Source organism: Phoxinus phoxinus (genome assembly GCF_949152265.1).
Source record: "Phoxinus phoxinus genome assembly, chromosome: 25".
NCBI lineage: Eukaryota > Metazoa > Chordata > Actinopteri > Cypriniformes > Leuciscidae > Phoxinus > Phoxinus phoxinus.
In genome coordinates, this window is record NC_136900.1 from 15,043,719 (window position 1) to 15,071,124 (window position 27,406).

Genomic DNA, 27,406 nt, shown 5'->3' on the forward strand with positions numbered 1-27,406 from the left:
TTAATCAGAATCGTGATTTTATAGCCTTCGATATTAAAATAAAAATAAACTATTTCTATACAATCCTCCCTGTTCGAAGCACATGCGCTAGGGGGCGGCCGAAGATTTAGTTACTCCTGGGAAATGTAGTTCTATGCTACATTTACACAGCTTCATTCCCATTCAAAATCACATCTTAAAAACTACAAAGGAACCTTCGAATTGTACTTCCGTAAATACACGCACCAGGTTGTATTGATTCATCCAGAAGAAAACGCTCGGGCTGCTACGTTTATTATATGTGGCAAATTGCAGCTTAGTGAGAATAAAGTTTAAGCGGGCGCTAGGTGCTTTAACGAATCCAGGTAACGTTAAACTGTAAAAGAGAATTCTGAATGACGAATGACCGGATGTTAGGGCGCAGACAGATGCGACATTGCATCTCAGAGATTTTAGAAATGGGATCAGGCTGGTTGTTTGTCACAGCGCAGTAAACCAAATCACTAGCGAGTTTAGAGAAATGTTAGGAAAATATTTTAATGTGACTAGTAGAGGGATGATGGTACCAGAGAGCTATTGTTTAGTGATTTGAAAGGCATTCTAGTCTTTTCCTTCTGTTTTATAATAAAAACAAAACAACTTCACACTCAGCTCGCTGTCACACTGTTGCCAGAAAAAAGCCAATGGTGTCATTTTAGTGTGGAATTGGATAGAGCCGCTGATGTTATAGTCTATGTAACGATTTGTTTAATTTCTCAGCTTCTTTGTTTTCAGCAGAAGATGCCAAATGAATCTGATGAGTCCTCCAAAGAGGAGCAGAGCAAGATTGAAATGGATGGGAAAGAGAACACCGTGGAACCATCAGAAGAGATGATCCGGAAGAGGATAAGAAGAAATACTCCCAGTCCTCACAGACTCACCCCCCAGTGTAAGGAGAGAAATGTTTATTAACTTAAAAAATGTGGCAAATCACCCTTTAACAATGTTAATATTGCATTCAAACACTCACAGCCAGTCCACCCAGATTTGTCTCAGTGGAAGAGCTTATGGAGACAGCCAAAGGAGTCACTAATCTGGCACTGGCCCATGAGATAGTGATGAACAGTGCTTTCCAAGTCAAGCCTTATGAGCCAGAAGAGGGAAGGTAATGGACTTGTTATCATAACATCACAGTGTTCTCAATGTGCTAATGATATAGTTGAAATGTTAGCACTTTAATTTGTCATTACAATGCAATTATTCTAAAGGGATACATATTGCGGTTCAATATTCACATTACTTTGATTTGAGAATGTTTTTGAGTGGTTTTTTTTACATTTTGAACATATCTCTCCTGTATACTCAGTTTGGAGAAACAGGTCAAGGAAATTATGCACAAAGCATTCTGGGATTGCCTTGAGTCACAGCTGAAAGAGGATCCACCATCTTACAGTCATGCTGTCACCCTGGTTGGTGAAATTAAAGAGGTAAGCAAATAATCCAGGCTTACATATTATGATATAGTACATGAAATTCATTAAATGATATATATATATATATATATGTATATATATATATATATATATATATATATATATATATATAAAATCACCAGACACTTTATTAGGTACACTTGTTCAACTGCTCATTAACGCAAATATCTTATCAGCCAATCACATGGCATTAACTCAATACATTTAGGCATGTAGAAATGGCCAAGAGGATCTGCTGAAGTTCAAACTGAGCATCAGAATGGGGAAGAAAGTTGATTTAAATGACTTTGAACGTGGCATGGTTGTTGGTGCCAGACAGGCTGGTCTGAGTATTTCAGAAACTGCTGATCTCTAGGATTTACAGAGAATGATTTGAAAAAGAGAAAATATGCAGTGAGTGGCAGTTCTGTGAGCGAAAATGCCTTTTTGATGCCACTCAAAGTATCAAATATCCACTCGTTCCAACCGAGGTCTGCAGATGTGCTACAGCAGCCGAAGACACACCGGTGTCACTCCTGTCAGATAAGAACAGGAAACTGAGGATACAATTCACACAGGCTCACCAAAATTGGACAAAAGAAGCATAGAAGCTTCTAGACAATCTAGAGCATTACAGAATGTTTCCACCTTTTTTGATAGTTGTGTTTGTGTCCCTCAATTGCCCTACAAAATCATACAGTCACTGCTGGAAAGGGTTCAAATATGCAAAAGATGCTGGAGAACCAAAGAATTTGTGGGACCTGGAGGGTCTTTTTCTGAAGAACATTGGCCAGTTTAACTGCTCAGGACAAACAAGGAAGGGATTCATGAACAACCATCACAAAACAAAAAAACAGTCGTGGATCATCCAGGCAACGACACCGTATTAAGAATCAAGCGTATGTAAACTCTTCAACTGGGCCATTTTTATAAATTCAACTCTTGTGTACTATATATGTAAACATATTTTATGTAAAATATCTTATTTAGTACCGTATAAAATAAAAAATAACATGCATTTTGTATGATCCCTCTTATTTTGTCAAATTCTGCAAGGTGTGTGTAAACTTTTGACCATGACTGTATATATCTCATAGGCATTGACTTTGTTTCTGCCAGTGGGTACTCAATACTCTGTATACGTAGTTTTTTTTCTACGTGCGATGGTGTGAATCGATGAATTCTACACAAATGTTTGCAGAGGGATTCAGACAGACTGCAAATATATTACCAACCATTGTATACTTTCTCAACATATCTGTGAACATTAAGCAAAAAAATAATAATGTTTGAAGGTGTTCATTAGTTCCCTGTCTCCCTGTTTTTCCAGACCCTGCTGTCTTTTCTGTTGCCAGGACAGAGCCGACTGAGAGGGCAGATTGAAGAGACTCTGGACCTCTCATTGATCCAGCAGGAGGCTGAAAACGAAGCCCTAGACATCAGTAAAGTAGCCCGGTTTATAATTGACATGATGGGCACCTTTTGCGCACCCTGCCGTGATGAAGACATCAGACAGCTGCGTAAAATCCCTGACATCGTGCCCCTTTTTAAGTAAGTCACTTGAACAGATCAAGGCGAAGGTCACATGACTCCAAATCATTTAATCATTTTTATTTGTACACATCTGCAGGTCAATATTTGCAGTGCTAGACAAAATGAAGATCGACATGGCCAACTTCGCTGTGAGCAGCCTGCGACCTCACCTCTTACAGCAGTCGGTGGAATACGAGCGGAAGAAATTTCACGAGTTCCTTGAAAAACAACCCAGTAAGGAAATTCAGTTACTTGTATGATATACATGTTCAATAAATGTTATGCTATGCATGCATAACATTGGATTAAAAAAACGTAGATAAGCTTCTTGCACTTAATTCAGTTATGTATTCATGTTTGCAGATGCTTTGGATTTCACAAAGAAGTGGCTCCAAGACACATCAGATTATTCAACCGGTGGAGAAACGGAGGGTGGAGCAACATCTACAACAGTTTCTGTTCAACTCCACAATCTTGCCTATTTACGCCTGTTAAAATGGGACCATGATGCTGAGTCTTTCCCAGAGGTAATGTGTTTTTGGAGATCACTGATGTCCGGATCTATTAATATATATATATATATATACACCTCTTCTATGATGAGTATGTTTTTAATTTCTAGATTTAAATGTATTTTGTAGTTTTGTATTTTGATATTTATTGGAGGGCATATATTTCAACTATCTGGATGATACAACTGCCCTGATATCATAATGGAGAATTCTTATAATTCATGATATTTAAGCAAAAATGCTTTTTACCTTAAACAATATATACTCTTTAAAAGTTTTTTTTTTTTTTTTTAAAGAAATTAATACTTGTATTCAGCAAGGATGTATTAAATTGATCGGAAGTGACAGAAAAATACATTTATAATGTTACAAAAGATTTCTATTTCAAATAAATGCTGTTCTTTTAAACTTTCTATTCGTCAAAGAATCCAAAAAAAAATCATGTTTTAGACTTTGATGATAATAAGAAATATTTATTGAGCAGCAAATCAGCATATATTAGAATTTGAAGACTGGAGTAATGATGCTGAAAATTCAGCTTTGCATCACAGGGATCAATTACCGGTACATTTTATAATATATTAAAATAAAAACAGTTTAATTTGCAATAATATTTCACAATATTTCAGTTTTTACTTTATTTTTGATAAAGTAATTGTAGCCTTGATGAGCATAAGAGACTTCTTTCAAAAACTATAGAATATATATTAATATATAAAAAAATATTCAAATGTGTGCGTGCGTGTGCAAGCATTCAATATGTATGGAAAATTTGATTTTTACACCACATGATATTTCAGAGTCATTAAACTTTAGTTAAAAATGTTTGTTGTACAAAATGTACATGTTAAGAACTTTGGCACATGTGTTTTAAACTATTTTTCTACATTGTGTACTCTTATTCTTCATGGACACCTAAACTTGTTGTTCTTTTCCTCCCTTTTCTCCCTCCTGCGATCAAACAGACTCTTCTCTTGGATCAGTGCAGATTTCAGGAGATGCAACAGGAGCTGGAGCAGCTGGCGCTGGTGGCATCAATCCTGCTCATAGTGTATAACAGTGCCGGGGAGGCCATTTCTGGACTCCCGGGACTCAATGAAAGACTGAAGAAAACCATTAAGATTCTGTTAGCAGAGATGCACACGCCGTAAGTTTGAGGTTGGCATGGAAGTGGAAGTTGCGATAGTCTTTTCTTCCCTATTGTGACGTGTATGTCCAAGTGAAACTACTCCTCCTACAAGGAAAATGTAGGGCGGGACTTGATTTTGTTCATCTGGAATTGTTTGGATGGTTGTGGTTTGCTATTGCTGTGATGTCATGTGAGTGACAGGTTGTCCCGCCCTCACGCCAGTAAACGTGTCATCAGAGAAGAGAAGTCGCTGCAAGAGGGAGAAATTATTTTGGTTAAATATTATGACAGCACAAATAGCAAAAATAATACTAATGTGCACTTATAAATCATTTATAATGCTTCAATATTCCATAAAAACTATTCCAGTGCTATTTGTATAAGCAAAACTGTTGTACTTTTCTCTTGTAGGTCCTTCAAAGCGGATGAAACCTTTGCTGCTGTTGCAGAGAAATTGTGTTTAGAGCTCAGAGGATGCTTGTCTCAGCATGGCTTTTCCCCATTTCCCTCAGACAGAGAGAACACATTGAAAGGCCAAATTGTAGCAGCAAAGTCTGCGGACAACCCCATCCGCAAGGTCATTGGTAAGCGCAGCCCTCTATGGAGAACTTGTGCTTTGACAACCCAAAAAGTAGTTAGGATTCCATTCAGAAGTGAAGTCTTATCTAAAACTGTCTTTTTTCCTATTAGACTCCCGGATCCAGGCGTACCTTCTTGGCTTCCTGGAGTCAAGCGCCAACCGGAGTGCCCCAGCTCTCCCTGGGGGTCTGACGCCCGTCAGCAAAGAGTTAGAGGAGATTGCCGTCAAACTGGAACGTTTGGTGACCTTCAACAAGCTAGTTTACTCTCCGTTCTACCAAAAGATCCTCCAAGACGTTCTGAAACAGAGGGAAGGTTTAGATGTGTGAACAACACACATGAAATACTTGCCACTAGTCACCCTGGCTTTCACATTCTGTAGCTATAAATGCAGATTATAGTGTCGATAAACTTGCTAATTTACCCCTCAAAGCTCACATGCTAGCACTAATGGTTATTTAAGAATTAACACTCCTAAGGTCCTCTCATTGCAATTTATTGTATATCAGGGAATATTTGTGAATGTATCAAGATATTTGATTTGCCTAAAGCTTGGATTACTTTAGGCAGTGGCTGATGACTGATAGAATAGTGTACTGAAATGTAAAAGAGGAGAACCTTGTGAATACTGTTAGTGTGCAACAAAATATTAAAAAATACATTTTTACAAAAGAGTAGCTGTTTTCAAACATTTCCTGTTGTAGCCCGAACTCTTCGGCAAAGGTGTTATTGAGGTTTCTGGCTTGTTTTGGATAAATATGAGGTAAAGGATGTGTATTTGACTGGTGCCTTAGTTTGTGAAGTGCCACCTATGTTTATGTGCACATTTTTCTCTTTAATGCTCATTTTAATTTTCAGATTATCCCCATGTTGTTCCGACAGTCATGAGAAACCTGGAATACCGAGCATGTTCTTTTTAAAGAATTCCTGATTAATTTATTTTTTAAAGAACAATGTTTCTATCAACATTAAGCATGTTTTACAGAAGACACCTTGTCCTCACAAGTAAATGTATTCCCCACTGCACTTCTCTATGTTCTACTTTCATAAACTTCTATGGCGTGTCTTATTAATGCAGTATTACTAATGGTTATTTGAAACTGAATGCTGGCTGTCAATAAAAACATGAGGTGTGTAGAAAACATTGTCGACTGGATTTACTGTTTTTTCTTCTACCATTTATCTAATTTACATGGCATTATGTTATATTTTATTATATTAAAGGTTCATTTATTACATCGTTTTATATATTTTTTATATCACGGTAGTCAACATTTGAAGTGGATCAAAAGAGTTCATCAAATTCGTCCTAAGACAAGAACGGATATTGTTCAAAAAAGGTTTTGATCCACTTCAAATGTTGGCTACTGTATTTTGGTAATGCCTTACAATAAGGTTACATTTGTTAACGAAGTACCGCTAAATAATTCCTCTAAAGAATTGAATAAACTTAGTTAATATTAAATTCAACATTTATAAATACATTGTTAAAATCAAAAGTTGTATCTGTTCATATTTAATGGATCTTAACATGATTGGACACTGAACAGTTGTATTTTTATGAACTAATGTTAACAAAGAATAAATTACACTTACTGTGACAAGTGTAATGCTAATTGTTTGTTAATGCATTAACTTAGATGTATTTCATCAGTTTTATATATTAGCAGTTTTAAATGAAATGAAATGTGAAAACACCACTTGGAAGATATACTATCAAAATGTAAAATATAGAAAATGTTTCCATATATAATATATAGGCTATATATTACATAGGCTATAATATGTATATAATATTTTGTTTGATCTATATATTGTATTTACATTACTAGGTTTATTTTCACATTGTTTTATTTTATAATATATTATGTTTATATCGTCAATTAGTGATTCATTTTTAGCAGGTTTAAATAGAATGTTTTCATTCTGGAAAAAAATACTGTTTCGGATATAATTGATCAATTAAAATGATTATTAATATATAAAATATGTGCATTGTTGTATTATACCCTATTTGATTATACTGCACAATATTCAAGACAATTATTCAGAACACCTTTCAGATCCCACCAGACGGGGCCACTATGCAGCAGAACGGTGTCCTCCCTTCTCACTTCCGTGGGCGTTTCATGTTGTGGTTGTGTGTGTTGACTCTCCAGCCCTGTCCATGGCAGTAACGCTTCACACCAGTTCAGAATCACCTCACTGACACGCGCAGGAAGAAGCAGCGCGAGAGAGTGTTCTCGAGCGCTCAGCTGAGAGAGCTCGAGCGAGTTGAGCTGACAGAGTTTGTCCGTCGCCGTCAGGAGGAAACAAACCAGGGGGGCTTAAACGTCCTCGACATGACGACAAAAACCTCCCCTGACCGAAACGGATATCCTTAACTCTACGCTGGACCCTGTTCGGTTCCCGTGGATGGCTTAGTATGCGAGTTTTGCGCAGTTGAAATGAGGGAGCTTGTATTTTTTTCTCCCTCGTCGTCCAGCAAGAGGACAAGATGGCAGCGCGAGCGCGTCGAGCATGCAGTGGGTGCGAATTAAACCCCAACATGTTCACTAAAGACCCGCGTTTCGACCACAGCTGCTGTCTGTGAAGGTAAGGAAGATTTTAGCGAGATGTAAAGCCGTAAATGCGTGTCTGATACTTAATAGTGAAGATATTAAAACAGGCTTGACTTCGGAGGAGTGATCGTAGTTGTTGCGAAAAAGTTGCCACGCCACACCAAAAACTTGAAAGCAATTCTTCGCAGGGTTTGCTAATGTGTTTTGGTAGCTGGTAAGTTTCTGGTTTTATTAAAATAACAAACTTTTTTTTTGTTTGCCTGATAACTTTTAATCGTTAAATGTTCGCGAAGACTTTCTGGTCACCAGCCAAACCCATAATGTTTACGTTACCTAAATCCCGCTGCTTAAAACCATGACGTAAAGATGTTCAGTTGCTGTAGTTAATCTTTAAACATTAAACATTCAAGCGTCAGTGCATATGAAATGCGGGTTAGTTTTCCGTATAAACTCGCCAGCTGTTGATCTTGTACTATAATCAAGTGATATGTTGCTCAACCCTCCCAAAATGCACAGGCCTGGTAACGTTAATCTGTTAGTTGCTGACTTCTCTTTTCTTCTGTAAATTGACACTATGCTGGTAAGATTTAGTAAAAGGAGTACCAAAAACAAAAATCTCTCATGTAAAAAGTTGCATTTCCTGTCCTTGAAAGATGATAATCCACCATGCATTTCCTATATTGGTCAGTACTACTTTTAAAACAATTATTTGATATTTAATGTATATTTTTTTGCCAGTTTTGTTCATTCCAGTGCTTCATTAAGTTCCCACAGTTGTTGAAATATAGGGGAATTATGGAAAGTGAGCTGGAAGTGAATATAATCAGCTGAAAAATATTTTATTGGTTAGAACATCTTATTATTCTGAACTGGTGCACAAGTATTTTTTTATTTTTTTATTTTAGTGCATACGAATATATATTTTATTTTATATTTTTCGAGTTGTACTTTATTTTACACTCTCCTTGTTACACATTGCATCTAGTTATAGTAATAATAACTATAAGTTATGCTTAATTGCATTCAACTAACCCTACAACAAACCTAATCATAACCACCACAACCCTATAGTTAGTACATGTAGTTAATTAATATCACTCAGTTCTTAAATGTATAATTACACTGTAACAAGGACACCTTTAAAATAAAGTGTGTAACCCATTTATTTATTTTACTTGTAAGCGACTGTAAGAATGGTCGTTATACAAACACACAGAACATTCATGGTTATGCCATAAAAAAGTTGTTGCATTTTTGTTAAATGTGTATTACAATATAATGAAGTCTGTTGTCATTTTATGTAATAGATTATAAGTTCCTCGTTGTTATTACTATCACTTTCCATCACTGGACAAATTTTGTCTGTCAATTCAGTAAAGTTTACTTCCCAATCATTTCCTGCCATTAAACTTTTATACCCCGAGCAGTTGCAAAATCAACAGGTGTTTTCCCTGTGCCATCTCTCACCCACCCCCATTAGGTCTTGACATGGTAAAAGGTCAGTTTCCACCTGCTTATAGCAGAAGGCAGCGTGTTTGAAAACAGTAGAGAGACTGTAACCCAAAACCTTGGCCACTCCTAGCTACTCAAGGCTTACCCTTCTGTAGGACAGACCTCATAAAAACAGTCCTCCAGATGGGACTGTCCTTTTTAAAGTTGTTGACTGAATCTCTTACTTTGCGAACCTAATGTTGTTTGCACAATCAGGAACCAGCATAGACTTAATCGCAACAGAAAGTGATGATTTAAACCTCGATTTTGTTATGGGAGTGTGAATGAATAAGGGCCTTTTATAACGGTTCTGGAAGCGGAATGCATCAGATATGCATTCCTCAAGAAACAACGTGACATGTTTGCATCCCTTTTATGTTTTCTAACCTCAATATTTGCCTTTGTGAAACCCTACCTTGTCTGCCAGAGTGTTAGCTGGGTTATAAGTGTGTGAGAGAGTTAGTATGTGGGTGTGTTAGAGCCACACCTGTCCTCGTGTCTGAACTTGTGCCATATGTTGTGCCAGTATAAGTAGCCTGTCTCCCATGAAACTAAGACAGCTAATCCCCATTGGTCAATTGTCTGTCTGGATCTGCTAACATATTACCCACCCTATGGCACACTAGGGCTGAACGATCAAAGAAATAAAACATGGAATTTGGCTTATTTCGTTTATCAAATTGCGTTAACTTAAATTTATCCGCGTGTTTCAGAGTGAAGCTCAGCATTGTTCATTGTCACGGTACTAGCAGCTGATAAGTGTTTTTAGTTTTTCAGTTCACACAGTAAATGCTACTTCACACAATCTCCATCTCTGCCAGTGATGAGAGTTTGCATCGCTAATGTGTATTTGTTTAACGAGAAGAGTTTCTAAACCTGTTGCCAACCAACGAGAAACTGCAGATTTCACCCGGAATAAAAGCTCAGTTGTTTAATGTTTGAAAAGGAAAAAATGAAGGCAGAAATATTAGTATTGTAATTTTACAGTTTAACTATAAAAATTATCATATTTTCTTGCCTTTTTTACAGTAATATTTCTTGTTTCATATTTAACTATAGTAATTATATTAATAATTTGAGCGCTAAAGCGCAAACCTAAACCGCTTTTAAAAATTGGCATTTAAAAATTGCACTTTTTCATGTAATTCATCTTAATAAACCTCTTAATATAGCAGGTTTTGTTTTGATTCATGTGAACAGCATCTGTGAAATGACTTCTACTAACAGTTTTCTTCCACTCTGTCCATTATAGGTATGGCCTCACAGGTTACGGTCTACCCACCACATGTTTATCAACCCCAGACAAGTGCCTTTTGCAGAGCGAAGAAAATCGATCCTATCAGCTGTGTTTACCATGAGAAGTTCCCTCGCACTTACGTGATTGGTGTGAATCTAGGCATTGCGCACCCTACGGATATTATACCTTTATTGAGATTCGAAGCTTTGACTAGCAAGAAACCGTGCGCCGCACGTGACTATTCAATACAGACTGAATCAGCTCCACAGGAGCTCCTCAGAAGGGCCTCCTCGCCATACAAGCGTGTGGCGTCGGAGGGCGACCTTCAGAATTTCGCCAGAGCGGCCGGGGCAGTTGAAGAAAGTGGAGAAAGTGTCCAAAACAGCCAAAGTAGTAGTAATAATAGTAAAAGTGGCGGCGCTACAGAAGGGACTGAGAGCGACAGTGGTTTGAATTTGGTCGACGGCACCCAAAGATGTGGGTTTAAATGCAAAGGGCAGGAGCTTGAGAACGGCAAGAGCATCATGCAGATAGTAGAGGAGCATTCCACTCTACCTGCCATGTTGCAAACAAACGTCGGGAGCACGAACGCAGTAGGCGTTGCCCCGCCCGAGCAGAACAGAACCGGGACGGGAGCCGTGAGCGGGACAGGTGACGGCGACTATCAGTTGGTCCAACACGAAGTGCTGTGCTCTATGAAGCACACCTATGAAGTGTTGGAGTTCTTGGGTCGTGGTACGTTCGGTCAGGTGGTCAAATGTTGGAAACGAGGCACCAATGAGATCGTGGCAGTGAAGATACTGAAGAACCACCCATCATATGCCCGTCAGGGCCAGATCGAGGTGGGCATTCTGGCCCGACTCAGCGGGGAGAACGCAGAGGAGCACAACCTGGTGCGAGCTTTCGAGTGTTTCCAGCACAGAAGCCACACCTGTCTGGTGTTTGAGATGCTGGAGCAGAACCTGTACGACTTCCTCAAACAAAACAAATTCAGTCCGTTGCCGCTGAAGGTGATTAGGCCCGTGCTTCAACAGGTGGCCACGGCGCTAAGGAAGCTCAGAAGCTTGGGCCTGATCCATGCCGATCTTAAACCGGAGAACATTATGCTGGTAGATCCTGTGAGACAACCCTTCCGTGTGAAAGTGATCGACTTTGGCTCTGCCAGCCACGTCTCCAAAGCTGTGTGTTCGACATACCTGCAGTCTCGCTACTACAGGTAAGCAGTGTATTTATTTTTCCCTTTAGTAGGCTTGCTACTCGTTGTTATGTTTCCGTTTATTCATAAATAGACTTTTGGTAAATGTTTCAGCTCGTGTTTGTGGCAATTATGAAGATATAATTTATGGTGTTCGTTTTGAGGAAGTTGAACTGAGGAACGTTTACTTAAGCTGCACTTCCTGCCAGAACAATTATGTAATGCCGTCTATAGCATTTGTCGAAGTTTGATGGCAAGCATTCTTTGTTCGATTGCAACTGCCATGAGTTACACCCATACTAACTTTATGTAACTCAAAAAAACACACACAAAATAACACGACGCACTATTTTCTCTAATGGGGTCAGTCCTGACCATCAGTGATGGCTGTACTTTGTGTCTCCATGTGGTTGGCAGTTCTTTAGGAAGAATGTGGTTTTGCTAAAGTGATTCATGGGATATGGAAGAACATTGAAATACTCTTTTATTAGAACATTCCAGATGTTTATGTTTTAAGTTCCATGTCAAGCTTAATTGTTTGTTTGTTTTTACTCTAAAGCATTCAAGATTAAGATTTACGATAGTTTAAGTTGGAAATTAATTTGTCAGGTCTATGCTCAAAAAGTGATTAAATGGATTTTAAATACAGCGTACAATTTAGTACCATAAAACCTCCTAAAAATATTAAATAAAAAAACATAATCAAACTAAAATATAGTACTTTCATTTAATTGAAATGAAAAAAAAAATATATATTTTTTTGACCAACACGTGAAGAGGACCATAGGGTTAAATCTATTCCTTCAAGAATTGTTGTGCCACTGAAAGGTATACAAATGAGTTTCGAGCATAATGTGACATTGAAGTGAGGAGTACAGTCTGTCTTTGTAAATGTGCTTGGTTTGTGGGGAAGCTATCAGTGAACAAGATAAAGAGGAACTAGGTGCTAGTTTAAATAGGGCATTTGAACACTTTGTACTTTGGCACTGCCACAGTTTGATGCCTGCAACTGCATGAACCGCCCCATACAGGTGGCACGTGTGAATGTATCGCTTTTGCATGGGAATGAGATGCATTGAGGACGTGTCTGTTGGCAGTCTTTGTGCTCAAAAGAAGTGTGGGAACAGATGTTTTTGTAGAACGTTATGAATAATCATTCACTCTCGCTTGTTTTTCTTTTTTCCGGGAATTTGTACGTCACTCTTTATAGTGTTCGTATTAAATCGTTACATAAGTACTGAGTAATTCTAATGAACAAAATGTACTTCATGTGCAATTATTTTGAGTGGTATATAATTGCACATTTTCACTGTTGTAATGATTTGGTCACAAGTCATATTTTTATTATGAGCATTCCCTTCTTTTTGTTGTATAAAGTGCACATTTTGTTCTTTAAACAAACACTTGAAGTGCTTATGATTACTTAAACTGAATCAGTGTTTCTGTTTAAGTATTTTGTTACAGCTAGTTTATTTTAGTTATTTCATCAAATTTGAAAGATTACTATGTATTATTATTAAATCTTTGCATGCCTGATAAAAGCCCCATGTTGTGGATGAGTCTACATCTGTGTTCAGAACGTGTGTATCCCAAAGTGGGGTAAAAGGGCAGCATGTGCTTCTGTTTTCCATTTTGTTTCTGTCGGCACGATCGATGTTGTAAGGATCCATAGCTTGTTCCCAGTGCAAAACTGGCTCACCTAAATTTAGGGCGGATCTTGTTGTGTTCTTTGCTACTGTGGTATGTGAGGTCGTCATGACAAGTATTTATTTTTTGTACTTGGAGCAGGCTGCGTTGAGCACATACCCATGTGCCAGGAAGTGAAATTTTGCAGGTGTTGTCAAATAGCAGAGCTGTTTTTATATTTCACGCAGTTTCAGAACTGGTGCCGGTTTGTTTGTCACATTTAAGGGCTATTTTACCCATTTTTTTTATTAATAGAAGATTCATGTTTTGAGAAGAATCTTTTAATAATTTAGTTCAGACCTTAGGCCTATGTTTTCAGTTCAGTAGCACATAAACTGTTTAATGAGAATGCAAAAAGATACTTAAGTTGTTGTGGTTTGTAACAAGTCTCACTTTTCTTCCTGCTTATTGAAAGAATGTCAATGTATCTAGACATTAGTCGATAAGTTTGTTGCTGACTCCCTGGATTAGGTAATTAAACTCAGTAGTATGCTTTTGGTGATTAAATTAACCAAGGTGATAAGTTAAACCAGTCAAAATGAAAGTTTAGCTGAACTAAAATCGAAAAATAAAGTTTCAGTATAAGGCTGGACGATTATTGCAAAAATTACAATTGTCGATAATTCCCTTGAAATTGTTATTGTGATTAATTACGATTATCACAATTTGCATTGAATGATGTTTTGAATATAGGCTACAGTTTATACATTGTTTGAAGCAACTGCATGCCATATTTTTGTATAAAAATAAAAAACAAGCTGAAAACACTTGCTGAAAAGCTTGTATTGCTTTTCTATAACATTAAGCCTCAAATGTCAATTATATATTGGTTTGGTTTCTTTTAAATAAAATAAAAAAGTAAAAATAAGCATGGTATAATAATAGGGGCTTACACTGGGTAGTTCTAGGTTCTAGGAACATAGGAACATAATGTTCCCCTGTGGCTGTTTTCCTGGTTGCATTCGCACTGTGAATCTAAAAATTAAGCAGAACATTTTTTTTTTTGCGAACATTTTGGCGCATCACTATTGGATAATGTTGCAGAAAATGTCATGAATTAATAGTTGTAATAGTGGTATCCCTGGTCTGGTAACGTACTAGTGGCTCTTTGCTAAAATAATCACTGTGGCCCTATTAATAATTCATTGTGTTGCTTAGATCAGCGTGTGTTGGGTTCCACAAAGTGAGGTACTTGCTTGAGTTTCAGGTTGCTACAGGAATGGGTCATTGGGTGCCATGGTTTATTGTTTCTTATAGTCTCCTGAAGTGACTCATCCTGTTGTTTCCTTGACACTCATACTGTCTTTGTTCTGCAGAATCATGGGATTCTTTCTCCACCTCAAAAGTGGTTTGAAGTGTCCAATACTGGCCACATAAACATTCATCCTTTCTATGTCTAATTGTAAATTTCTGTTTTCTGGTTAGCCTAACTTTTCTCTTTCTCTCACAGATTGTGGGATATTATCACAAATCATGACCTGGAGGAGGCAATGCGCTTTTGTGATGCTCAGAGAAAGCCCTTAATTTTATACAGCCTTAAGTGAACTAACACAGTTAATGAAGCCACTTACGAGTTACGAAAATAAATTTGTAGTGTTGCAAAATTGATTGTGCTCAAATTCAGCTTTGGGTTTTGAAATGGGTTACTTAACCACCAGAAGGATAATGGTATCAGAACATTGGAAACAGTGTCAAAACCCCAGGAAAGCTGATATACACAGGACAGTTGCATAACAAGCCGCTTGCATTAAAGAGAAGGCCAAGTGACGGGACCTGAGTTTGGCTGGCCTCAATGGATTGTGTGTATGCTGTTCAAATAACCAGCAGTCTGTATTCTGAGTCCTGCACTGTAAACCCTAAAGTTACGCAGGCGAAAGAGTCCCTCCATGCATTTGCAGGGTTATGGCTTTGCTGAATTTGCTTAATTCTCAAATACTAATTTTCCTCTTGGTACCTTTTTAATGTGCAAAGGTAACATTTTTGGTTCAGCCTGTAAATGTCAAATTGTTTTTCCTGGATCTGCTGCCTTTAGTTGAAATAAAACTGCAACATAAATAAAACAGTAGCTGAGCCTAATTTTAGCCATTTTGGAGGTTTTTCATATCCTGTAATGTGTTTTAGCAGTTTATTTCATACCTAGGCAAGTGTGAAAGAGATCAGCCTTATTTTAAAATGCAGACACGATCATATCTGTGCAGGCACACCCATAGAAACCAAATGACAGGTTTTGCCACCAGGCCCATAATAAGCATTATGCAACTCTTCAGTTTTTCTTTTTCTTCTTATGGGTCATAAAGTTTAAAGTCCTAACACTCTGCTTTAATAAATCTGTTTTGGCTTCAGGAAGATGTGGAGTAAAACATTCATTAATTCACAAAGTGTGTTTTGCGAAACCATGAAGAATGGTCAAAAGGGAGACCTTGACTTTGCCCAATGTCAACCATTTATTCTGGTCATCACTTTTTTTTTGTGTGCACATTTTCCACTTAGCTTGCTTGATCCCTCTAGAATGCATACCCAGTAAACAAGACTAATGGTTCGCAAATAATGCACAACTAAGTGCAACCTCCTGACCAGCCTCTGAAAGCATAAGTGGGCCAATGTAGCATCGCTAGCAGCTGTAGCTGTGATTATCTTTTCCGTAATTCTACAGTCTTCATGCGTTCATATGTCTAATAAACCTTGACCGAGCCCTGCGTTCATCTGTGGCCCGAGGAATGACTGTTAGTGTGAACGTCTGTTTTTTGTCAGTGTGTTTTTAGACGTGAATGCCTGACCCCCATTTGGTGTGGACTTGCTCTCTCTGCAGATGAAGAAGACCTAATTGGCCAGATTCCTGGACTAATGAGCAGCCTGAAGGGTTTGGTTTTATGATTCACTTGGAAAGAGAGCACAAATCTAGTTGTTTGTGCATCCCATGCCCTTTGATGCAGTATTCTTGCATCGCAAACTCCTTGCAGCGTTACTGGGTCAGTCAGGCTTCGTTGACTAGGTTTAGAATGCTATTTGACCTCCAACCAGATGGTAGGTACTGAACCCTAACGTGTCCGTCATGAATAGATGCACCATGCAGACTGAGTGTTTTCAGCCTTGGTGTTCATTCAAGTTGTGTAGTCTCTTGCAGAGAGCTTGTTAGCCCGATCTTGACCCTTTCACATGACTTGCAACAAGACTTCAGTACAGCCCTCAAAACAAGCATCGTCTGCCAATTTGACCTCCACATGACAAGCGTTGCAGATACCATAACTTTGGAGCATTATTTTCCTTTTTTTATTATACATTTTCTTTTTTTGGAGAATGCACGGATATTAATATACAATTATTTTCATGTAATGGCTAATATTAAATTAAATGAATTTTATCTCAATTAGAAATATCAAAATAAAAGCTTTTATTTGGGACATTAAAATGTACAATATGAATAATGGATATTATTTTGAGATTTGCTAAAGTACATTTAACGGCGTTATTTTTCTTTTTAAAGATGTCGAGCTTTAATTGAATGTTGAATGAATCCGAAGGTAATCTACATGCACAAAAAATTCACAATTAAAGGTCCAACATCGGTGATTATAAATGAAAACATCTCTAATATCGACCAGTAACTGATATGGTTTGATCTGAATAGCATGGTATGCCTTGAACATTGTGTCAAACTCAATCCATGTAACATCAGTTTTGATTTTTGCTCCATGCGCACAGTGATATGTCATTCAAATGGTCCAGAAACTGCTGGTTATGATTAGGTCAGCAGCAAATCAGGTTGAAATTGAAATCAGATCAAGAAGGTTTATGTTTAGTGGTTGTCAGCTGTGTTTTAAGAACCTGGTATCAGTTTCTGCACTTTGATCCATTTGTCAGTCCATCTTGATATGTCATGGTCTGTAATCTGTATATCATCCACTTGAGGATGAAACCTGATCACACGCAGCTTCCTGTAACAGCTCGCCATTGCTGTTCGACATTTTGAATTGGGACAGGGTAGGTTACAGGTGTGAAGCCTTATACCTTCCCTAGAACCTGCAGTTTGTTTTACATGCCACCTGGATCTGGTATAAGGTTCCCATTTCATCTGTAGAAGCTTCTGGCTTGCTTCCCAAACTTTAGGGCTTAAGGCACCTAACATCAAAAGTTTATGTGAGCGACTGCACAGTCTCCGATCACCTTAGTCACTTCTACACCCAGTACTACTCAATCTTCATATGAATAGCTGTTTTCTGTCAAACCTTTATCCACTATAAATAACCTTGTGTAATGGAAAGGTTCTATGGATGTTAGGTTCTTCATGGAACCAAAGATGCCAATAAAGAAGCTCTATTTTTAAGTGCGTTTAAACCCCACCCCTCCACACTCAATTGCAAGCTTTCGTTCATTTTTTAACCCACATCTCAAAATCCAAATTCTGTTTCATCTTGACTTTAATAAAATTTAAGTTTAACTTTCATAAAATTCTTCAAATCCTTTGCTCCTTTCATGTTCTCTTATTGAATATTTTTTATTTGAAAATGCTTTCAGCTCCCCAAAGATGTTATCCTTAATGTAGCCTCATTCCTTGACTCAGTCTTCTCAAGAACATCTAAACCAAATCAATACCTCATAATATAGCTGTTCATGCTATTGCTTCCTGAGATCATCAGGCCTTTATAGAGGATTATTTTCAGCTCCATCTAATGTACATTGATTCCATTGAGGCCGGCCAGACTGACTGCGTTTCTCAGCATTTCCGACGGGAGCTGAAATGATGCAGCATTGAAAAGGCTATCTTTAATGCTCTGGGGCCTCTGCCTCATAACACTCCATGCAAACAACACTTCCGTCTCTGAAGAGCTTGAAGAAACTGGGTTAAATGTCAGTTATTTTTTTCTTATTAAAAACTGGCTTGTTTACCTAGTAGCAACATCCGTCTAGCGCACAATGGAAAAATGCCGCAGAAAATACATTGTGTGAACTGCTTGGTTATGGTTTTTACGCAATGAAGATCTTTGCATTGAGCTGCTCTATTTCTGCAATGAATATTCTGCATTAAATATTACATTTTTTACTTATTTTAAATAGACAGCCCAACTTGGCATCACCCCGATTCTCGCGACAAAAACCCAATAGAGATTTTCCAGTTGGCTTCTGGAGTATTACAGAAAATAAGCTCTGTGACTAACAAAAGTTTATTATTCTTACACTTTGTTAATCATGATAATCTTCACAAGTTAACAACTTTTATGAATTTTGAAGCCTAAATGCAATCGGCAGAATCAAAAAGCTAAATGCAAGTTATAAACGAACTACACTACGGTCACATAACGACTTCAACATCACTAAAGACCCAGGTATACTTAATTTTCTGCATTCAGTTGAGTGTGCACTCTTTATGAAGCAAAATATCTAAAGCCCACATTAACCACAGTCCTTATTTTAAGAATTTAACCAAAAACCCATTAAAAAAAAAAAAGAGCCCATTTACTTCAGGACAATAGAACCGGAAGTGCTAAAATGCTAAAACTCATTTCTGGGTTTTGGCCTACAAAAATACCTCATGCCTGCAGCACTCTATATTATGACTGATATCACTTTTAATTGTCTTAAGATTTCCTCATGCTAGTTTCTAACCTAACCCCTCTGATGGGAATCTGTTTTGTCGTGACCTAAAGAATGCCTAGCCATTAAAAAAGGTTTGGTTGGTACCCTAAACTATTTTCTAGAATAGCCCTTGTTGAGGTCACACAGAATGTGATTTTGTAGCCAGTGTGTTCTCATTTGTATGCTCTGCTTCTAAAACTATGGGGCGGCTCACGAGCCAGGCTTCAGCTATGAGTGGTATGCTTTAACCTTTGGGCGTTAGCTGGAGAAAAACATTAGCTTGTCTGTATGTTTTGCAATACTTGAGTGTTATGGTTGGGAATGGGAATAGAGGGAATTGTTTTATTGCTAGACACTTTTATTACAGAAAAACAAGTAGCTAGTAGCTAGAGCTGCATGATTAATCGTTAAAAGATCTTGATTCCAACACCCACGTGATCAAATTATCACAAAGGTACTGGGATAAAAGTTTATAGTTCAGATACAAACACTGATGTCTATGGTAGTGATCAAAATGGAGAAAATCACCTTTTGAAAGTAACGTGATGCTACAAATAATGATTGTATCAATTACATTGTTACACCATGTATTTGTCATTGAATCATTCATTCAAGAGATTTGTTCAAAAGCTCTGATTCATCCAGTAATGAAAGTGAATCATTCATTCAAACTGTTTTTTTTTTACAAAAATAATTAATTCAAATTGATACACATTTTTTAAATAGACTGCAGCAATTCACATTTTGCTAACACCTCTAAATTACATGTTGTTTTGTTGTTGTCTAAAAACAGTTGTTTTGTTGTCTTGTTGTAAAAAAAGCAGCTTGTTCAGTAGCCTATGTGTTCTCTGAAAATTGGGAAACAAATTCAGATTTACAGCCGACAGTTGTTTTGTGTTACTGTGCGTATTTAAGTCTTCAACTTCACCATCACTAAGCTTCCGACAACCTTTGTTTTGATCTAAAAAAAATTATCTGAAAGTTTAAGTTAGAGTAGTTTACAAGAGTTTATAAGCATAACGAGGCTTTAAAAGCGGACTGGGTTTACCTGTTCAGAGTGATGTTGTCTCCTCGACAGTCTCTGTAGTCACATTTAGCCACTTGTTAGCATCTGCCTTTTTCAAGACACTGAACAATGAGTGGGGTAATACTGATGTATTTTGTCGTAGAATAAAACGTGAAAGTGTCTTGAGCTTGTTCACATCACAGACCTTATTTTAGCCATTTAACCAAAATCCCATTCACAAAACCCATTGACTTCGGGACGATGGAACCGAAGTGCTAAAATGCTAACTCGTTTCCACGTTTTGGCCTACAAAGTGATGTCATACCTGCACCACTATTTCATATCAGTTTTGGAGATAAAATCCTGTGGTACATGTTCCTTTATGCAAAGGGACCCGTGGGTCTCACAGAAAAGTTTTGGATGACTTGAAGGGGAAGTCCCTCCATTTTGTGAGCACAATATAAAATGTTACAGTATTATGACTGCTAACCCTTAATTCCCTCAAACCATGTCAGTAAATTAGTTTCATGCCTGCTGTTTGTCATAACTCATAACTCAAATATTTTTAAGTTGTGTTTTATTTTTTGGGGGGGGGTTTTTTCAACTAAATGTAGTAATAAACCTAAACCTCCTTGTGGGATTCTTTGTTTCGTGTTACCGTGCGTGCTATTGAAAGTTCAGTCTGGTACAGGATGTCATAACGGCTCGGGTTGTGTTACTCAACTTAAATTTCCTTTCAGATTAGGAGAGAAAACCCAGTGATATATGTTCCTTTATGCAAAGGGACCCGTGGTGCTCACGGAAAAGTTTTGGATGACTTGAAGGGGAAGTCCGAATAACTGCTCTCTGCTGTAGGAGATTAGATAAGCAGTGTTTGGGTGGGATTTGTTTACAGAGAGCTCTCTGACTGGACGCTGAGCAGGAGGGGAGGAAAAAACCCAGTGACCCACGTCTTCTCATTCTCGTTCACAGAAGCTGCTGTTAATGTAAGGCTTTAATGTTTCGCTCCTGGCAGGCACGTGTGGATCATCTGCTTCAGCTACGTGTTCATATTCGACTCTCTGCGGGCGGTTGACTTCGTGCCAGAGAGAGTTTGATGTCCTCGTCCCTTTTGTGAGCAACACAAGACGTTGAAACCCAGGGGTTACGCTTTGACGATCAGCTGGGGGTGGATTTCTGAAACTCCCACACCCTCTCGCACGCTGCCTGTTTGCGGTGAAAGCCTGTTGACAGCGGTTTTGACACAGCTGATCTCCCTAATCTCACGTCCCCTGACACGTTTCACTGCCTTTCTGTTTTTTTTTTAACATCCCCCGACTGAAATCCCACCCCGATCGGCGCTCTCTCTAGACGACGTGCCGTAAGCTTGTTTTCTGAACAGCTGCAGAGCTCTGTTGGCCTTCAGAGAGGTTATTGTGTGGTCAGGGCTCGCTGTCCCAGTAGCTGCTTTAGACTGTGGTCGCTCCAGGCTTTCCGGCTGCAGCTTGAACCAGATGACTCGGACCCCCCTCCTTCCCACCCCATTGACCTCACAGGAAATAACTGAGCTGGAGAGGGGGTTCAAATTTAGCATGCCTTTGCTTGACGAATACTGACTTACTGGTTTGTACTGACTCAGAAAATGGTCCTTTTTAGCATGTGGCTACCAATTGCACTGTTGGTAAATTCCATATTTTAGTCTTTCTTTTGGTCTTTAAAACATGATCCTTGTGGAATCCGGTTGCACCGCAGAGAACAGCGGATGGATTGATACACAACACCTGCTCCTTTTAAAAACACTTTTGGCAAATTTGACGCAGTAATGGTGAAAATTCTCATGGTGCTATTGCTTTTGTCTTGGTATCTTTTTTTATGTGATATTTTGGTTGTAACCTTGTTTTTGTCTTAAAGAATCTGGTTTGTTTACCCAATAATATATTTGTTTTTTAGTAAAAACGACAACCACCAAAAACGATTATTTAGACAACACTCTACCATTCAAATGCTTGGAGTCACCAAGGCTGCATTTATTTGATAAAAAAATACAGTAAAAACATAATACTGTGAAATTATTTCAATTTAAAATAAGGTTTTTCTAATATATGTAATGTAATTTATTATTGTGCTTTACTCCAGTCTTTTTGGAGTAAAAGACACATGATCCTTCAGAAATTATTCAACGTTGTTGGAAATATTAAAGTTTATTTTTTTTTGTCAGGCACTAATTTGCAGACTCTCGTTAAGCTAGCAGTTGCAGGGTCCACTTGTTTAAGCAGCAATGGAGGCAAAACAGGTCAGAGAGAAATTTAAAACAAAACAATAGGTAGGAAGGAAAAGTACAGTGTGGGATCGTTTTAGTGAAGTAGCCTCAACCAGGACGAATCAAGTTCTGCGCATGTGATATGGAACAGTGTTCTTTTATGTGATATGGAACAGGCATTTCTCATTATTGTCATGTTTCCCGGGACCATGTCACCATCTCAAAATTTACTCCGCTCATGTTACCAAATATTTGTATGTGGTAGTTGTGTGAAATTAACAGCGATTGAGAATAACATTACATTATTTGTTAGTTTGTTTTTAGTCCACGCTGTCCTTGGCTGCGGTTCACAAATGGAGCTTTGCTCTGAGATTACCACTATGAAATCTAATCTTACTCCAGGGGAAAGAGCTTGAACATTTGAAGTCTGGCCTGGACTCAAGCAAACATAACACGGGTGCAAAAGCATCCTCTAAATAGTCTTAACAGTAACTCTTTGTTTGAGTTGGGAAGTCCAGACCTGCTCTGTTATGTCATCATTATTTTTGACCTGATTTCTGTAACTTCCCCTGATTCTTTCACCTGAAATGCGACTTCCCGCTGACTGTGGGCTGCTGGGATTTTTTTTTAAAGATCTGCAAAACCACATTGATATAACCAAGTAGTCTTAAAACCTTGAAATTATTTTGAAACAACCCAATTGCTATATAATTTGGCAAGATTAAATATTACCATGTTAGCGGCTAGGGTCTGTTAACTGGCCTCATACCCTCTCGTCCTTCAATGCCCCTTGCTATTGGATTTCTCCCCTGTGCAGCCGGAGCGTGTGGTATTATCAGGTTTAACTTATGTTAGGCCCTGGATTTCGTCACTTTTCACATCACTATGCTGGAGGTTTATTAGGGTTTAGGCCATAAGATCTTGTGCAGAATATAGAGCACTCTATTTGTTGTCACAGAGCCAAACAAACTCATGTTTGTACTGTCAGCTGCTAACCCATACCGTTACCAGGGCAGAAAATAGAATAACTACAGTTTCAAGCACGAGAGGCTGTTAAAACAAAGCTGTCTGTGGAGATGTATTCAACAACTGTATTCTTATTTTGTGCCTTAAGACCATAATCTTATGACATGGGTAATTTCATATTATATAATGATGTAGATGGTTTATGCTGGACATTTTATGAAAAATGGCTTGTATGCAATTGCAAGCCCACATGGATCATGTGCAGGCTGATTTGTAAATCTTTGCTTGTTTGTTTAATAGTTTGCCCAATTTAGTAGCTTAAAGCATAATCAATACGAGTTTTTAGTACTCTTAGCTCCATTTACCACAGTTTATTATGTTTAAACCCATTCTGCAAACTTATTTTTTATAACCAGTGCAGAAAATATGAAGTAAATACCGTGTACTCTCTCTAGGCCTATACTAAATGATTTATTATTAATAAAAATGATAATAAAAACAACCCTTCAGAACTTTTTTTTTCTGCACATAAAAATAACTTATTATTACTTAAATGTTTCTTATAACAAAACTTAGGCTACACTGCAGATTCTGCCTGGGCTTAGCTATATTAAATTAGTTTAATTATTTACTACGATATGCAATTCATTATCTATTAATATTAAATGTTATCATGCTTCTTGATAGGATATTCCAGGAACACACAAGTTACTCCAGTTTATTGGATTTTTTTTCAACAAACAATTGAATTTAGCTTCACACTTAACAAGATTATCTGGCCAGCCATTTTATTCTTTTTTTTCTTTCTTTTTTTTTTTTTCATCTACTCTTGCATATGATTAACTTAAAGCAGTCCAGTATATTGACAGCTGGCCAAATATATCTAGCATTGCAGTGTGTTTGTTTCACGCTGTGATTCCTTTTTTTATAATGCATCATATAATACGTGTGCAAATAATGGGTTGTGCAGCTTAAAAAGAATCCCAGGCTGTGATTCACAGCACATGCTTCTGCAACACCTTTGACTATGAAGACTAAGCTGGTTAAGAATGGCCTAAATGTATAGACAATAACGGAAACTGTAACTTAATTTCAACGTTTCGAATTTAAAAAGGTAGTCTCACATTGCCAAGCCTATGAATTATTCATATCGGCTTTTGTTACCGCATGAGTAGTGTCCTGTTGGTAGTTACAGTCGCTTACTAGTGACCTAGCATGACGTGTTCCTGTATCAATAGATGTGTCAAAAGTTACTGTTTTAACTGCGTGTCCTTTAACTAAAGGTGCTACACGCTTGATCGGGGAGCAACAGGTGTGGGCAAACAGCAAAGCTTGTTAGCAACTGTGCATGAGGAGTTTGCTCTGTAGTTGATTATTAATGGTGACCAGGGTTAATTGTGTCATCAGACTCCTCTTCTGTCATCATCCAGTTTTGGTGTTTAGATCCGTCCTCGTCTGTCGCTAGGCAGCCAGCACTTTCCCTCCGGTTGTCACGGTAGCAGATGTGTATGGGCCCGTTGACGTCAAAACCCCGATCCAACAGCAGACTCTCGCTGCATCAGAACAGGAGCCCTGCGTCATTGGACTCAAGATTATATCAATATGGACACAAAACATGACTCTTGAGCTTAAAGAGCGCGAGACGTGACTTGCATAGATGTCTCAAACCCAAACTACTGAGTCTGTGTCATTGTATCACGTCAAATGTTACATTTAACATTAGATGTCAAGATGATTTATACACATTATCATGAGTAGCGTTTTGCTCATCCAAACAAATGCATCTTCATTCTTCTCCAGAGCTTTTGTAATTACGTGTCCCACTATTTTCATTCAACAGCCTGTTGTCAAGGTAACAACTCCATTAATTCTTATTCTTTTCTGATAATGTGTTCCAGGGCTCCAGAGATCATCTTGGGCTTACCCTTCTGTGAGGCCATAGACATGTGGTCACTTGGCTGCGTCATCGCTGAGCTCTTCCTGGGCTGGCCACTTTATCCAGGAGCACTGGAGTATGACCAGGTAAGATAAGGCAGTGATCTCGGATAATGACCCACTTTGTTGCATTGGGGCCATGCTAATGTGTGTTACAATATGACATCATTTGCTTTTATCCTCATTGTAAGTCTTTGTGATAACTTTCTTCACAAAAAAAGGAAATTATTAGCAGCAGGGCTGTGCAAATACATACAGGTTCAGAGTATAATGGAACGGGGTCTAGGGGTCTCCTTACATGTTTTTTAAAAGCTAGACTATTTTACTTGAATTTAACGTCGTATAAGTCGTGTTGCAAAACTCAAACTGTGGAACCAGTTTGAGCATACTAGATAGAGACTAACCAATAGTGGATTTTGGAAAACTGAGATTTTTCCCCCCTAGGAACTGCCACCTAAAACAACTTTAATAAGTAAATGTAATTTTAAAAGGATAATAAGCCCACGATGATCTCAAAGATATTATATTTTATTTAATTTCATTTTAGAGACCATCCTGGGCTTATTATAATAAAATCAAATGAAATATTTTTTCTTTTTAGAAATCATCCTGAGCTTACCCTAACAAAATAAATAATGAAATATTTTTAATTAAGAAATCACCTAGAGCTAGCTATATATATAGCTAGCTCTCGGTATATGTGTGTGTATATATATATATATATATATATATATATATATATACTTTTTTTTTCAGAGATCATCCTGGGTTTACATTTCTGTGATGCCATAAGCATGGTCATGCATGGTCAAATTATTTTTATTTAATTGTTATTCATTTATTTGATTTATCATTAATTTATACGAATAAAAAAGTTATTTCAATCTAGATATTCTTAGTCAACCACTGTGAATCTTTGCAGGTCAAACAATTTGGCTAATAAAATATATAGTTAAAGTAATAAAAATGTTTCCAGCCATCAATAACAGTGTTGTGTGGTATTTAACAATGTAGTATTCAAATCCATTCTGCAGAATTCCTAATTTTCCCACAAAAAAGTACTGAAAACCCAATGTCTACAGATTTTGTCATGGACTAGTTTATATTTTATTTATTTATTTATGTGAAATTACCAGGTTTGTTAGTTTAGTATTTAAAGCAAGTTTCAACACACAACCTGAAAGATGATTAAAATGCGTGAGCACATTTATCGTCACCATGGACCAGTGCTGCCGATAAACCAGGTGTGGGAGGTGGTGTAAATGTCACTTATGACAGTAGCAAAACTAGCCGGCTATGTCAGAGTAAGCTGGACTGGGTTTGCTGACCACAAACCCCCGGGCCGCCTGTCAGTGCCAGCAATGGGTCCAGTTCCACTCCACACAGCAGAATGTATTTATAACCGAAAGCCCCACTCGCACACACACCCTCTCCCTCTGCACTATCAGCAGGTTCTCACTTCAGCGCGCTCTCTGTGTTTGTGCAGCGCTTTGGCAACCCGATCATGTCACTATAACACCCCTAAGATGCCATAAACACTGCTTGTTTAACACAGCGGTGTTGAGCCTCAGCGCTTGTAAAAGGAGAGGTGGCGTCATAGTCGAGAGAGGAAGAGACGAAGAGGAATGAGAGCGAGCAGCCAAAGAGGGCTTTGTTGTGGCTTGTGCTTTCACTGGTAGAGGCCCACTATGACACAGTCTTTCTGAGAAGCAACAGATGCACGCTTGAAGGCGAACGTCAGAAGAGTTCACTGACCAGTAATACTCGGTTTCCCAAGGCAACAAGAACAATGGTGTTTTTACACAGAGACTCATGCATTGGTGAGGTTGAACTGCTCCTGCCTTCCCTAAAAAGACAGCGCTGTGGTTAACCAAACACCGTTAAGTCCTTTGTGATGTTATTTGTGTTATGAAGTCATCGCTCGTTACCGTCATAGATTTATAAAAGCGTGCTTTTGCAAACAAACCACAACACTAGGTAGTTAAAAGGGAGTGAAGTAGCATAATGTTTAAAGTTGAAAACCAAAGAGACTATTACTACAAACCTTAGTCTAGTTAGACAACTTACTTAAACCTATTCAAATGAAAAACAAGGCTATCTTAAGGTCATTGGTCATGTCTGGAAATGCATTTTCAGTGCTTTGTTGACTGAATGACCAATACCGAGGGTAATTTTTTCCCCTGTAATTGATTTTCACAATCGCTTAAATTTTTTCTAACTGTTGAACACGCACACTGTTGTTTGTTTATTTTAAATACTTCAATTTCTATTCATTATTTGAAACAAATGATCTGCATGAACAATTAAATTAAATATTGTAAGTGAATATATAA

The 27,406-nt window shown here is 37.9% G+C and overlaps 2 protein-coding genes across 4 annotated transcripts in view; both read left to right on the plus strand.

Annotated features, from left to right (window-relative positions):
• Positions 1-192: 192 nt before the first annotated feature.
• Positions 193-6,327, plus strand: tcp11l1 (t-complex 11, testis-specific-like 1). 3 transcript variants are annotated; one of them, XM_079603448.1, is made up of 10 exons: positions 193-344; positions 757-907; positions 991-1,123; positions 1,325-1,445; positions 2,761-2,981; positions 3,061-3,197; positions 3,327-3,490; positions 4,441-4,622; positions 5,016-5,188; positions 5,295-6,327. In XM_079603448.1, exons 2-10 carry the CDS (start codon positions 760-762, stop codon positions 5,510-5,512), a joined length of 1,497 nt encoding a protein of 498 aa, XP_079459574.1. In that variant the 5' UTR covers positions 193-344; positions 757-759; the 3' UTR covers positions 5,513-6,327. The 3 variants fall into 3 exon arrangements, with proteins under 3 accessions (XP_079459574.1, XP_079459576.1, XP_079459575.1); XM_079603450.1 differs by having other exon boundaries at positions 218-344; positions 739-907; XM_079603449.1 differs by having other exon boundaries at positions 225-344; positions 754-907.
• Positions 6,328-7,565: 1,238 nt separating this feature from the next.
• Positions 7,566-27,406, plus strand: part of hipk3a (homeodomain interacting protein kinase 3a) — a 33,173-nt gene continuing 13,332 nt past the window's right edge. Inside the window, 4 exon segments of the mRNA XM_079603446.1 lie at positions 7,566-7,725; positions 7,728-7,778; positions 10,488-11,688; positions 25,037-25,160. Coding sequence (XP_079459572.1) covers positions 7,704-7,725; positions 7,728-7,778; positions 10,488-11,688; positions 25,037-25,160 — 1,398 coding nt within the window. The 5' untranslated portion in view covers positions 7,566-7,703.

What these genes read in the sequence shown, in the direction of transcription:
- tcp11l1 (XM_079603448.1), top strand. Translation starts at nt 760, where the DNA reads ATGCCAAATGAATCTGATGAGTCCTCCAAAGAGGAGCAGAGCAAGATT. An exon ending in TGGTTGGTGAAATTAAAGAG is followed by an intron (nt 1,446 to 2,760) that starts GTAAGCAAATAA and finishes CTGTTTTTCCAG; the next exon opens with ACCCTGCTGTCTTTTCTGTT. An exon ending in ATGCTGAGTCTTTCCCAGAG is followed by an intron (nt 3,491 to 4,440) that starts GTAATGTGTTTT and finishes GCGATCAAACAG; the next exon opens with ACTCTTCTCTTGGATCAGTG.